At 53.5% G+C, this 13,203-nt stretch overlaps 1 protein-coding gene across 1 annotated transcript; it reads right to left on the bottom strand.

Annotated features, from left to right (window-relative positions):
* Positions 1–1,058: 1,058 nt before the first annotated feature.
* Positions 1,059–9,892, bottom strand: AKR7A2 (aldo-keto reductase family 7, member A2 (aflatoxin aldehyde reductase)). The gene is made up of 7 exons (XM_012656935.1): positions 9,555–9,892; positions 6,962–7,149; positions 6,703–6,807; positions 5,868–5,964; positions 5,525–5,624; positions 4,842–4,971; positions 1,059–1,469 (listed from the first exon to the last, which is right to left on the bottom strand). Exons 1-7 carry the CDS (start codon positions 9,874–9,876, stop codon positions 1,308–1,310), a joined length of 1,104 nt encoding a protein of 367 aa, XP_012512389.1. The 5' UTR covers positions 9,877–9,892; the 3' UTR covers positions 1,059–1,307.
* Between the last annotated feature and the right edge of the window lie 3,311 nt (positions 9,893–13,203).

The raw sequence follows: 13,203 nt of genomic DNA, 5'->3' as shown, positions 1-13,203 counted from the left end.
ATTTTGATATGCATTTTAGGATCAGTTTGTCAATTTCTGTATTGTGCAAAAAAAAAAAAAAAGCCACCTGGCATTTTGATAGGGATTTTATTGAATCTTTTGATTAGTTTGGGGATTCAGTAATTTTAAGTAACTCAACTTTAGTGTAGTTTGTTGTAGAAAGATAACTAATAGAGCACCTGGTATGGGGAAGCAACTATTTTGTTACGGATAAAGACAAAGGAAGGTGACTTCTTTTGCTAAAGAATAAAAATTTGTCTGCAGGCTATCTCCCTCTAGAGGGCAAATAGAACTTTTCCTAGAACAGAGAGTCACTTGGATTAGTGGGGTTGTCTAAATTCCCAGGTTGGGCCCTGTTCGTCTTAACAGACTGCTTCCCATGCTGCTGCTGCCGCCTTGTGCCCTACCCCCACTCCCCACCCCATGACTCCCCACTGCACTGTTCAAGGCTGGGGGGATCTTGCTGCATTGGAAATGGTCAAACAGCAATGGCTGGACCTGGGATTTTTCCTTTCTTCTCCAGCCTTGGGTGCCTCCAGTTTGGAGTAGAAGTTTGCTGAGGGAAATGGGGACCCTGGAAGCCAGTGCCCCCACTCCCAACAGGAGCCCCAGAGACAAGGCCAAGATTCTTATGGATGCACAGACAAGAGGCTTTAGCTAAGACAAGAATGAAGCCACTGCTGAAATTCAGAGTGTCAGAAACGTTCCCAGTGTCATTCTTCTTCTTGGCAGGCACTCTACTGGTAGGCTTCTGCTCAAATTCTTCCATTTCTAAGGATTAAGGAGACAAGTCTAAAGTGGAGAAAAATCTTCAGGTGTACAGCTTTCATTTTTTCTATCATGTGTAGAAGAGTGAGAGCTACCTCCAGGCCCACAGTTGAGAAATCAGGCTGGCATTCAGAACTAGGGACCCAGGAGACCCCGGGGAGGGCCATGTACTCCTGAGACCCTCCCACTCCCTTCACCCTTCGAAGACTGCAGCCTGTGGTTCAGCCTCTTTCTTGCAGTCCCCAGGCAGGCTGGGAAACACGCTGTGAGCACCAGAGAAGACAAGTGTGTGGGGTTCACTGCAGGCCTGGGCCACAGCCAGCTCAAGTGCCTACTTTATTCAGGTAGGGAAGGCCCGGGCAGGAATCAGCCGCAGCCTTTCCATGGTGTGAAGGCAACAGGGAGCAAAACAGGAATCTAGAAAAACAATGCACGGATCCAGGCAATCATGAAAGACCCTGCTACGTCAGCTTAAGGCAGAGACTGGCCAGAGTGAGAGAAAAGAGAAAGGCCTTTGGCAGCTTGAGCCACGACAGGACCTAGCGGAAGTAGTTGGGACACTCGTGGGCAACCAGGTGCCAGGCTTGGTCAAAGGCGTCCACGACAGCCGGCTCCAGAGGCCCTTCTTCAGTCGCTGCCAAGTTCTGCTCCAGCTGCTCCAGGCTGGACATGCCCAGGATGACCGCGTCCCCACGGGCACCCTGCAAGGGGAGACGGCCAGAGGTCAACACCCTTCTGCACAGTGCCTCCACTCACACGCCCCTGCCAGCCACGGCCCTGCCACGATCTGGGCTCCATGTTTATGCGTATCCTGTGCATCCAGAAAGAACTGCAGGTGCTTTGACAGCTGTCATGATGTCACTTGAGACCTCTATTCTTTCCCCTGCCCCCACATGGCTCACCCAGAGAGGCCGACCTTCACAGCCCAGTTCTGAACCCCAAAAGCTGTGACACTGTGGCTAGGTCATTCAACCCCTCAGAGACTCCATTGTCTTGATTTTCAGCTTGTTTCTGGTTTTGAAACTTTTTTGGGCTTCCTTAGCTCCCGTTACTGAGCACCTACTGTATACATATGTCAGACACTATGCCACCTCCAAAGTTGAAGTTAGAGAAAAGTCTGCACCAGGAAGATAGTGGACAGCAAGAGAGGAAACCCCAGCTCCCACCAGAGGAGGGAGAGTAGTGGGTCTTACGGTTAAACCTGTGTTAAAATTTCTGTCCCCTTAATAGCTGTGTGAACCCCAGTTCCCTCTTGAATAAAACTGGGATAATCCTACTGCATAAGGCCTATGGGATGATGAAATCCACGTTGGTAAAGCCCTTGTTACAAAGCCCGGCAGGTAGATAACATCAACAAACAGTGGGAAGAATGCCCAGGAGGACTGGGAGGAAGAGAAATTTCAAAGGAATAGAGAAAACAAACTCTTTCGAAGTCCCTTAATGCTGCAGTTCCCAACCCTTGAGCTGCGGAACACTTAGGAGGTGAGCAGCGGGGGACCGAGTGAAGCTTCATCTGTATTTACAGCTGCTCGCCATCACTTGCATCACTGTCTGAGCTCCACCTCCTGTCAGATCAGCGGGGGCATTGGATTCTCATAGGAGCACAAACCCTACTGTAAACTGTGCATTCCATGAGAATCTAATGCCTGATGATCTGAGCTGGAGCTGAGGTGGTGATGCTAGTGCTGGGGAGCAGCTGCAAATACAGATTGTCATTAGCAGAGAGGTTTGAGTGCACAGAGACCATAATAAATCAATTGCTTGCAGACTCATCAAAACCCTATCAGTGAGTGGCAAGTGACAATTAAGCTGCATCTGGTGGCAGGCTTTAAGTCAGAATCCAACACTTATTTCAGCCTGTGCGTGGCCCACCCATTGTTTTATTTACCACTTCCATAGGTGCCTCTTTCCTGCACTGTACACTTGTCTCAGTCAGTTTTGGTAAGCCCACAAGCTAACCCTAGCAAAAATGAGTGAAAAACAAACATCGCTGGAGAGCTTCTTTGCAAAGGGGACAGACCCAATGATGAGACAGCAGAAGACTCAAAGACTGTCAACAAAATGAAAGCTGCATTTAAAAGAAAATGCCAAGAGTCCTACTTAAACTATAGTTCATTGCAACAGGTGATTCACATTCTCCAAGCCCACTTTGTATAAAATGTGGTGACTGGCTATCCAACGAAGCCACGAAACCTTCAAAATTGCTTCGCCATATGGAGACCAAGCACCCTGCATTAAAAGACAAACTTTTGGAGTTTTTCAAAAGAAAAAAACGTGACCATAAAGAACAGAAGCAATTATTGAAGGCTACCACTTCATCAAATGTGTCTGCCCTGAGAGCATCATTCTTACTGGCTAACCGCATTGCTAAAGCTAAAAACCCCTTTACTACTGGTGAAGAGTTGACCCTGCCTGCTGCTAAGGACATTTGCTGTGAACTTTTAGGAGATGCTGCAGTTCAAATGGTGGCACATGTCCCTCTTTCAGCTAGCACCATAACTAGACGGAATGATGAAACAGCAGAGGATACTGAGGCATAATTGTTAGAGAGGATTAATGAGTCACTGTGGTATGTGATCCAGGTTGACAAGTTTACCGATGCTGACAACAAGGCAACAATACCTGTCTTTGTGTGATATATTTTTTAGGAAGATGTGCATGAGGATATGTTATGTGCACTTTTGTTCCTAAGCAACACCACAGCTGCAGAACTATTCAAGTCTTTGAATGATTACGTATCAGGGAAACTGAACTGATCATTTTGTGTCGGTGTATGCACGGATGGAACGGCTGCCGTGACTGGACGGCTTTCAGGTTTCACTACTCGGGTCAAGGAGGTCGCTTCTGAATGTGAGTCTACACGCTGTGTCATCCATAGAGAAATGCTGGCTAGCTGGAAAATGTCACCTGAACTGAACGTTTTGCAGGATGTGATTAAAATTATCAACCACATTAAAGTACATGCCCTTAACTCACGTCTGTTTTTGCAGCTCTGTGAAGAGATGAACGCAGAGCACATATCTTCTCTTACGCACAGAAGTGAGGTGGCTTTCTAAAGGTAGATCACTGGCCAGAGTTTTTGAGTTACAGGAGCTGCTCCAAAGATTTCTTTTAGAAAAAGTCACCACGGGAAGCACATTTCAGTGACACAGAATGGGTCACAAAACTTGCTTACTTGTGTGACATATTCAACCTGCTCAACTAACTCAATGTGTCATTTCAGGGGAGAATGACAACTGTTCAAGTCGGCAGATAAAGTGGCTGCATTCAAAGGCGAATTGGAATTATAGGGGCAATGAATGAATACTGCGATTTTTGACATATTTCAAACATTAGCAGAGATTTTGAAAGAGACTGAGCCAGGGCCTTCTTTCTCCCAGCTGGTGCATGATCACCTATCTCAGCTTTCAAAAGAGTTTGAGCATTACTTCCCAACCACTAAAGACCCCCAAATGGGAAAGAATGGATCTGTGACCCATTTGTGAATAAGCCAGGTGAATCGACTTTGTCCTTGCTAGGAGAGGATCAACTGCTTGAGATCGCAAATGATGGCGGCCTTAAAAGTATGTTTGAGACAACTTCAAATCTCCATACGTTCTGGATTAAAGTCAAGGTGGAATATCCTGGAGATTGCCACAAAAGCACTGGAAAACCTGCTTCCATTTCGACGTTTTATCTTTGTGAAGCAGCGTTTTCTGCAGCGACAGCAACCAAAGCGACATTATGGAGTAGACTGGACACAAGCAACACACTTCGGGTGTTGCTGTCTCCCATCACACCGAGATGGGATCATCTAGTTACAGGAAAACAAGCTCACGGCTCCCACTGACTCTGCATTATGGTGAGTTGTATAATTATTTCATTATATGTTACAATGTAATAATAATAGAAATAAAATGCGAAATAAATGTAATGTGTTTGAATTATCATGAAACCATCCCCGCCCAAGTCCATGGAAAAACTGTCTGCCATGAAACTGGTCCCTGGTGCCAAAAAGGTTGGGGACCGTTGCCCTAAAGGTCATTCATTCTAGCTCCCAGGAAGGGCAGCAGCACCCAGGGGCGGCTGCTTACCTGCAGCTGGGAGTGGTGGTACATCCACCGCAGGGAGGCCGAGGTCATGCTGGGGGTGCTGGCGCCATATGTGGCCTGCAGGGCCTTCTCCACCAGGGCAATGGCCTGAAAGTGGTGCTCCTTCCAGAAGCTGGGCAGGTGGGGATAGTGGCACAAGGGTCAGTACCTTGGGGTCACCCCAGGGCAGCCAACCACACCCTAGTCCATGAAGCCCTGAGGGGCCAGCGTCCTCTCTAGCCAGGGGTCTCCTACTTCACGGGGTCTCAGAACCACCCAGGAGGCTGGCTCCCTCACCAGAGCCCTCACTGACGTGTCGATTCCTGAGGACTCCTAAACCTGCCCTATGGCACCTAGTGACACAAATGCAGCTAAGATGGGGTGGGACTTGGCCCAGGCCTCCTGAGCTCCACCCTGGGTTCTTTCTCTCCTTCTCAGCAGGTGATGTCTCAGGGAAGAGCTGGGCCTTGGAGACCATAAGGCCCAGGGAGCCCCATTTCCTCAGGAGGTCCCAAGGAAACAAGAAGAAACCCCACGGAGAGTTGCATAATCCTGTAGGAATCAAGAGATGTCAGTATAGGCAGCAAGGGAAGGCCTTACACCCTAGGAAAGCAGCCTAGAACTTCATGTCAGACAAAGAGGGTCCTTCCACACCCGGTGTCCCGAGGCAGACATCCCCAGCTCACCGATTCCTGTAGGTCTCAGCCCAGTTATTCCCAAAGAAGCGGCCCACGGGTTGTTTCTTGTCCTTGTCCTCATACTTGTACTTGCCGGTCAGCAGGCCCCCTGCAGGAAGGCTGCATTCAGACCCCTGGCTCAGGTTGCTCCCACAGGTGCCATACCCCAGGGGTGCTGGACTAGGAGACTGGGGGGGATCGAGGAGGGATGGAAGACACAGCCCAGCATCTTGTCAAACCCCTCCCTGCTTCCCAGTTCCTGGGCTCGGCACCTATGGGTCAGGAATAGGCAGAGACAGGGCCAGGAATGCCCTCCCACCCCAGGAAGAGCCTGGCCCATGGCAACACATACCAGCCAAAGGGTTGTAGGCGTAGAACCTCAATCCAAAGTGTCTGAGGCAGGGGAAGAGCTCCGTTTCCACCTGCCGGGTGGTGGCGTTGTACATGCCCTGCAGGGAGAGGGGACAGCTGGACAGGGTGGATGTGTCAGGGGAAGGGAACTCAGCCTTCCTCTCTTAAAACTCTAAATCAACACAGGCTCAGGACTTCTGCAATATTTCTAAAATCACTAGGGTTGGTAGGGGATGGGGAGAGGGTGTTGGGCCCAAAGACAGGAAACTGAACTGGATATATCATTCCATAAATATCTGTGTGCACCAACTATGGGCTGGACGCTGGATTTACAACCATCGGCAAGTCTCACGGACTCTCTGCCTCCAAGAGATGTTACAGTCAAGTTAAAGAACTAGACAAGACGACAGATAATTACAATAAAGTCAGGTTCTATGATCATAGTAGGAACTCAAAAGTACCCGCTGAATGTATGAAGGTGAGGTTTGGAGACTGGAGACTCCTTTGCGCTGTCCGGAAAGGCTTCCAGAGGAATAGTCACCAAAGTGAAGCCTGAGGACTTCTCCCAGAGTGAAGGTGCGTTTAAGGCTGAGGTGCACAGGGAGTCGGGGAAGGAAGGGACCAAGGTGCGCACTCAGGCAAGAAGTGGGCAGGTGCCTGGTGGCCCGGCTGAGCATCTTGGACCTCATCCTGAGGGCACCAGGGAGCCACCTGCAGGCTTTTGAGCAGGACAGCGGCTGCTATGCAGAGGGCACAGGGGGCAGGCAGAGGGGCAAAGCGAACCCGGGATCAGCAAGAGCCCTGGAGACCGAGGCCCCTGCAGCCGTGGCCCTCACCTGGTACACAGTCGGCAGGATCCAGCCGTTGCTCTTGCAGAGGGTACAGATCTCGGCCACCTCCCAGGCAGCATAATTGGAGAGGCCGAGCTCCACAAACTTGCCCTGCAGGGGTGAGGCTGTGGTCAGAACCCACTGCAGCCCAGGAGACCAGGAAGGGGAGGCCAGAGTGGCGATCCAGGGAGTGGGGCTGTATCCTATATCGGGATAAGGAGACGAGCAGCAGGCCACCTCCTGGAGCTCTCAGGCCTGTGCTCACCTCCTGGTGCAGCTGGTGGCAGGCGCGCAGCGTCTCTTCCACTGGGGTGCCGTGGTCAGGGGCATGCAGGTAGAAGAGGTCCACCTGGGGGCACTGCAGCCTCTTCAGTGACGTCTCCAGCTGGGACCGGACACTGTCAGGCTTCAGTGACTTTCCATCCCAAGGGTTGGCCTTGGTAGCAATTTTCACTTGGTGGAAGAATGTAATGGTTAAGGACTTACGAGAGCCACAGGCTAACCAGGTGACCCTGCCTAACTTACTCTCTCAGCCCCAATTTCCTATTCTGTAAAATGGGGATGATAATAACGGAACTGTCCTCATCAGGAGGTCATGGGGAGCAAATCATGTCTTACGCGCTAGTTCTTAATGTTCGGCTCTGTTACAATCAGTATCATTAGTCACCAAACTGCCGGCTATGCCAGGCCTTGCACTAGAGACTGAGTATGCAGAGATGAACTGAATACCCTGGATCTCTGCCCTTCTGGAGCTGACAATCTGGAGGCTGATGTTACAATATGGTAAGTGCAGTGGAGAAATGCACACAGGCTAAAGGAGCCCAGAGGAGAGGCACGAGACCAACGTGGGAATTCTAGGGAAGGGTGGAAAGTGCAGAGCGTGGCAACACAGGCAAAGTCACAGAGGCAAGAAAACACAGTATGCGAGGCTCTGTATCTCCAATTCTGAGTTATAAGAGCATAAATTCCAGGGCAGGACATAAATACAGTGGGACGTGAGATGAGAAAAGGGGACACAGATTTGATCCGACTGGTTCTCAAATACCACACCACTGAATCTGGACTGATCACTGAATGATCAATTCACAGGTTTTGTTAGGATGTGAACAGGTCACCTGTGTTCACTCTGGCTGCAGTACAGAGAAAGAACGCGAGGGGGAGGCCTGGAAGCAGGCAGACAAGTAAAGAGGCTGTTACAGAATTTAGGGAAGAGGCAGCCACCTGAATGTGGGCCACCGGCAGAGAGCAGTTTGTGAGACTGTTAGAGGCAACCTGAACAGAAGGTGATTATAGTTCCCCTTCCCTTCCAGACTCACAGAAGCATGCACAAACGTACATGCAGTGCAGAGACCAGATCCCTATGAGAACAACAGTGTTCTGCCACCTAAGCAGCTTGGAAGTGAGTTAATTTAGCACTGCTCCTTGCCCTATAAAGAACCCCAGCTGTGTGGACTCTGAACGGGCTCTGCACTTTTCCTACTGGGCAAGGCAGCTCAGCAGGTCAGAGGGGTATGATGAGATCCCTTGAGATATGGGAAAGAACAAGTTCAAGTTCTACAGCTTCTTGTCCAGATTTTCTCCCTTCTCCCACGGCCTCCCTCCCCTCACCCCACCTTCTTGCCATGAACTTTGTCTCAGGTCTGATCTGAGGACTTTGGCCCAGTGAGCCCCCAGCCTCAAAGAAGGAAGCAGGGAAGGGCTGGAGAAGAAAAACCAATTCAGAAACAAAATCTTCCTTATAAACAAGAGGCAGCCAAGTGACCGAGAAAAAGTGTGGGCCTGAGAGACACGTTCTGCTTCTGTTCCTCCAGATCCACCAAGCTATGAACCTAACGGGGACCCAGAGAGGGCCTCTCGGTGGGGATGGAGAGCAAGAGCCTCAGGATGGCAAAGGAGGTGAAGTATGGTAATGACAACAGCCAGTGTTTACTGGGGGGCCCTCACTATGTGCCAGGCACTACCAATGGCACCAGGCTAATGAAGGACAGTCCCACTGAAGCCACACCTGCCTTTCTTGTACATACCACGCACTCTGCATTTCCAAGCTAAGTCTTTGCACAGCTGTGCCCTCAACTCTAAGCTCCTTTTTCCCGTTCTCCCCCCAGCCTTTAAGTCCCAGCTCCACTGTTCCCTAAGCCTTCCCTAGAGCCTCTGCCTGGCCCCCAGGCCCCAAAAGTGCTCTCTCTTCTGGACTCTCCAGCAATCACTGCTTCAGTCTTCCCCACTAAACAGCTCTCTGGGGTGAGTTAGAGTCACCTTTTCTCTTATAGCCCCATGTCAAAGCCTGGCACAGGATGGACAGAAAGGCCTTACTGGCTCTCCCCCACCTCCCCACCACCCTCCACCACTCCTACTCCCCTAGCCCGGCCTATGGTGCGGCTACAGTTCTCCCTGAGAGTGCCAGAAGAACTGTCAACTGAACAGGACAAAGTCTAGGGACTGAGCAAAGACCAGGATGAGAAAAGGGTGTTCAGAAAGCACGTGGGAAGTGAGGGCAATGGGGTGGGAGTAGGGGACAGGCGGAGAGCCCAGGTGGGGACGAGTTACCGGCACCTGGCAGGGTTGGAGGTGGGGGAGGCAATGGAGGTAGCAAGCTAAGAATGGCCAGTCAAGGCTGGTGAGAAACTCCTGAGCTGCAACTCCCAGAGGAAGGAGAGGGAGAAGAAAGCAGTCAGCAGGGGCAAAGCACCGTCCTGCTGTCCGGAGCTGGATGTGTCTGAGGAGCCTGGCGGTCCCAGAGCTGCGGGGCGGTCAACGGGAGGTCGGTGCTGCCCGCGGTCGGGCCAGGCCGGGCGGTGCACGGCTGGGGACAGGATCAGCTCCGCACGGTGCAAGGGGCGGTCCAGGGCGACTGTTACCTCTGCAGTCGCCGCCGCCCAGCCCGAGCCCCAGGCCGCCCAGGATGTTCTCGGACTGGCCGTCACAGTACATGAAGGCCGTGTCCAACTCCGTGTGGCCGCGCTCCAGGAAGGCGCGCACGGCTGCGGCGCTGGCCGGCGCGTCCATGCGGCGCCCCATCTCCATGGTGCCCAGCACTGTGGCGGGCCGAACCGGGGCGCCCGAGGCGGCCCCCGACGGCGGCGGCTGGGCCATGGCGAGCGAGCGAGCCTCCGGCGGCGGACAGCTACGCGCACAGCGGACGGCGGCGCGGGCCACGGCGCGAGACACGGCTCTAAGCATGACGCCGGCGCATGCGCGCTGGGGCGCCCTGGCCCCTCCCACGCCGCGGGAGGGGCGCCGAGGACGGGACGCGGAGACGCCTCCGGGGCGGGGCGGTGGAGCGCGCGGCGTGGTGGGCGGAGCCCGCGGCTCCCGGGGCGGGGCTGCGGCGCGTGGTCAGCTGACCAAGGCTGGGACTGAACCCAAAAGCCCGGCCCTGGCGGCGGACCTGGACGTGGTGAGCTGGCTTGGGTGCTGGTGGCAAAGCCCAAGGCTGGGGTTGGGACCCCCGGGGCTTCTCTGGCTCGGCTTCCTAGCACCCTCCTCCAGCCCCTGGACCGCCCCGGGCTCCCGCGCCCTCCATTTGGCGCGAGCTCCTGGGGCGAGCCTCCCGGCCGGACTTAGGTAACCCTTGGGGGCCCATGTTCCCGTCGCCCCCCACCTCGAGGGCGACCTCTCCAGGGGTTGGGGCATGGGTCTCCTTTCACCTGGTCACGGCCGACTGGCTTCCGACTGCTTTGTTTTCCCGGGGCGGGACGAGCGAGGGGGCCTCGCGGTGCTGGCCCCAGCGGCCGCCCTGTCATTATCCGTCTAAACAGGCGGCCCGCGCTGGGCTGACTCACCTGGAGGGAGTTGTGGCCGAGGACTTGGAGGCCTGGCGTGGATGGTGTCCCCAGGGTAGGACCCTCCTTCCTGCGCGTTGCCCCCCCTGGTCTGCCGGGAGGGGAGCCCAGAGCGCCCCCTCCCACGCCGTGCTTATGGCAGGTGTCTAGATGTGTGAGTGGGAGTATGGATTTGGAAGTGCCAGGGCTGGCGGGGTGGGGGGGGCAAGTCGTGTCCATTCATACTTACTGAAGGCTCCTGTATGCCTAGACCCAGCGGGGGCTGCAGCGAGAATAGAATAATAGCTATCTTTGCCCAGCGCGGTGGCTCACGCTTGTAATCCTAACACTTTGGGAGACCCAGGCTGGAGGATGGCTGGAGGCCAGCAGTTCAAGACCACCCTGGGTAACATAGCGAGACACTGTCTCTACAAAAAAATTAAATTAGCCAGACTTGGTGGCACGTGCTCTAGTCCTAGCTACTCTGGAGGCTGAGGCAGGAGGATCACTGGAGCCCAGGAATTTGAGGTTGCAGTGAGCTATAATGATGCTACTGCACTTCAGCCTGGGAGCGAGACCCTGTCAAAAACAAAAAAGCCATCGTTGGCTGTTGCTGTCGAGTGTTTACACCATGCCAGGCACCATTCTAATCGGTTGGCCTGGACTGTCTCATTTAACTCTGCAGTCAGCCGAGGAGGTGAGTACTTGCGTTATTCCCCCACTTTACAGATTAGAACTTTGAGGCTCAATCCCCTGCCCAGGAGTTCCAGACAGTAGGCATCAGGCAGGTCAGCTCCAGGGTGCCTTTCTCCTCAGTCCTTGGCTATTTGAGCTCACAACTTTTCCCTCCTTCCCTCTTTCCTTCCTCTCTTCCTCTTTCTTTCTCTCTTCCTCCCTCCTATTTCCACTCTCTCCTTCTCCTTACCTGCCCCCCAACATTTTATGAACCTTTGTGTGCAGCTGGTGTGTGTAGACTCCTAGAATAAGAAGTGCACGACTCAGGTAAGGGAGGGAAGTGTGTTTAAAAGGCACTGGTTGCTGAGGACTGTGGTGGCATTTTTTAGGTGTGTGGCGAGGGGAGGGGAGGAGGTGGCAGGTCTTGTCCAGCTGGCTCTTGCAAGGCCACTTTGAGAAGTGAGTCTTCCTATCTCCCTATCAGGCCTTGGAGGGGCCGACACTCCCAGAGGAAGCATGTGCAGAAGCCTAGGGGCCTGAAATTCCTATCTGAGGGGTCAGGAGGCAGGAGAAGAGGTTGGGAGGTAGTTCTTGGAGTAACCTGAGGCCTTGCCTTGGGGAATTTGGCCTTGATCCTGTAGTGGATGCATGTTCTGCTTTGGGGGAAGCACCAGCTTGGGAGGTGGGAGAGGAAGCTGGGTGTGGCAGGAGATGCTGTCTTCAGCACAGCCTTTCTCAAAGTGCACCAAAAGGAGAGCTTCTTAAACCCAGAATCTCTGAGCCCCAGCCTAGATGCACTGACCCCAAAATTTGAATGTGTGCCCTCCAAGGGTGACTCCGGGGGCACCCCTGCTTGGGTCCTCACCGTCCACAGGGAGGAAGGAGGTCAAGCTTTATTTCAGCCCTGGACATCCCTTCCCTCAGTGCTGTTTCAACAGGAGGTGGGCCCATGCTTGGATTCTAGGTGACAGGCCCTGTGCATGGTGGCCCTCAGAGGAAGGCCCTTCTTTTCAGGGTTCAGGTGTGTCTCAGAGTGTCCCAAGCTCCAAGCCGCACATGGGCCCTGTGCAAGGTCAGGGACCACCCACCCAGTGCCCCAGACCCATAAACCAAGATACCTTCCTCAAGACACCCCCACCCCACCCTCACACACACACTGTGATTCGCCCACCTCATTTCCTTCCTAACCTGGGGAAAAGGAAGTGAGAGCGGGGCCTCGGGGTGGCTGAGATGCTAGACTCGCATCCTCAGAACAGTCACTGCTGTATATTACGTCAGGCACTGGGCTGAGAGATTTATGTGCATTTGGTCAGGACAGCTGCCCCAAGGAGTGAGTGTCATTAGCCCCATTTTATAGACAGGCGGAGGCAGCTTAACTCACTTGCCCAGCGTCACTCAACCTCATCTGTAAAATAGGGACAATATTCCCTACCTTGCCAGGGAGTTATGAGGATGACAGGTACGAATGTGTGATAAACTGCAGTGGTGTGTTCAGAATCTGTAAGAGGAGGTTGGGGGTGCAGTCCAATTGAGGGGTGGCTGGGAGCATAAGGACTTGATCTGAAATGTCGCTGGCATCACAAAGGTGCAGTTACCAGGACTGCATGCTAATTTGGGGTGGCCTTCCAGGTGCAGTGACAGGGCATCAGGTGAATACTTCCAACATCAGTCGTGCTCGTGGTCATCAAGGTGGGTCACCAAGACACAAGAAGAGACTTTCAGCCACCTTGTGCCAGGCCATGGAGATAGTGCAGTGAGCTGGGTAGACAGTGACCTGGGGCGCCCTTGCCCCCAGCTCCAGGGCCTCTGCCCATGGCTGGTCACATTAGGACCGAGAGGCTGCAGCTTCCTGAGAAAAGGCGCTGACTCGCTTCCTTTCCCTCCCCACGCTCCCTGGCCACTGCGACGTCAGCAGTTCCTTGGGTCCAGCCAGGGAATTGCTTTATGAAGAGCCCAGGGGGACCCTGGGCTCCTGACCCAAGTGGGAACTAAGGTGGCTGGAGGGAGCCCCCACCTGGGTGAGGAAACCCCCTCTGAGCACAGTGAGAAAAGGGGAAGCCCACTGTCTGGC

This window comes from Propithecus coquereli, unplaced genomic scaffold (assembly GCF_000956105.1).
Source record: "Propithecus coquereli isolate 6110/MARCELLA unplaced genomic scaffold, Pcoq_1.0 Scaffold528, whole genome shotgun sequence".
Lineage (NCBI taxonomy): Eukaryota > Metazoa > Chordata > Mammalia > Primates > Indriidae > Propithecus > Propithecus coquereli.
This window is presented reverse-complemented; position numbering and strand designations above follow the sequence as displayed.

Coding starts and splice junctions, on each gene's coding strand:
- AKR7A2 (XM_012656935.1), bottom strand. CDS start 9,876: ATGCTTAGAGCCGTGTCTCGCGCCGTGGCCCGCGCCGCCGTCCGCTGT. Junction 4,972..5,524: donor GCTGAGACCTACAGGAATCG/GTGAGCTGGGGA, acceptor CCACCTGCCCAG/CTTCTGGAAGGAGCACCACT. Junction 1,470..4,841: donor ACCACCACTCCCAGCTGCAG/GTAAGCAGCCGC, acceptor CTCCCCTTGCAG/GGTGCCCGTGGGGACGCGGT.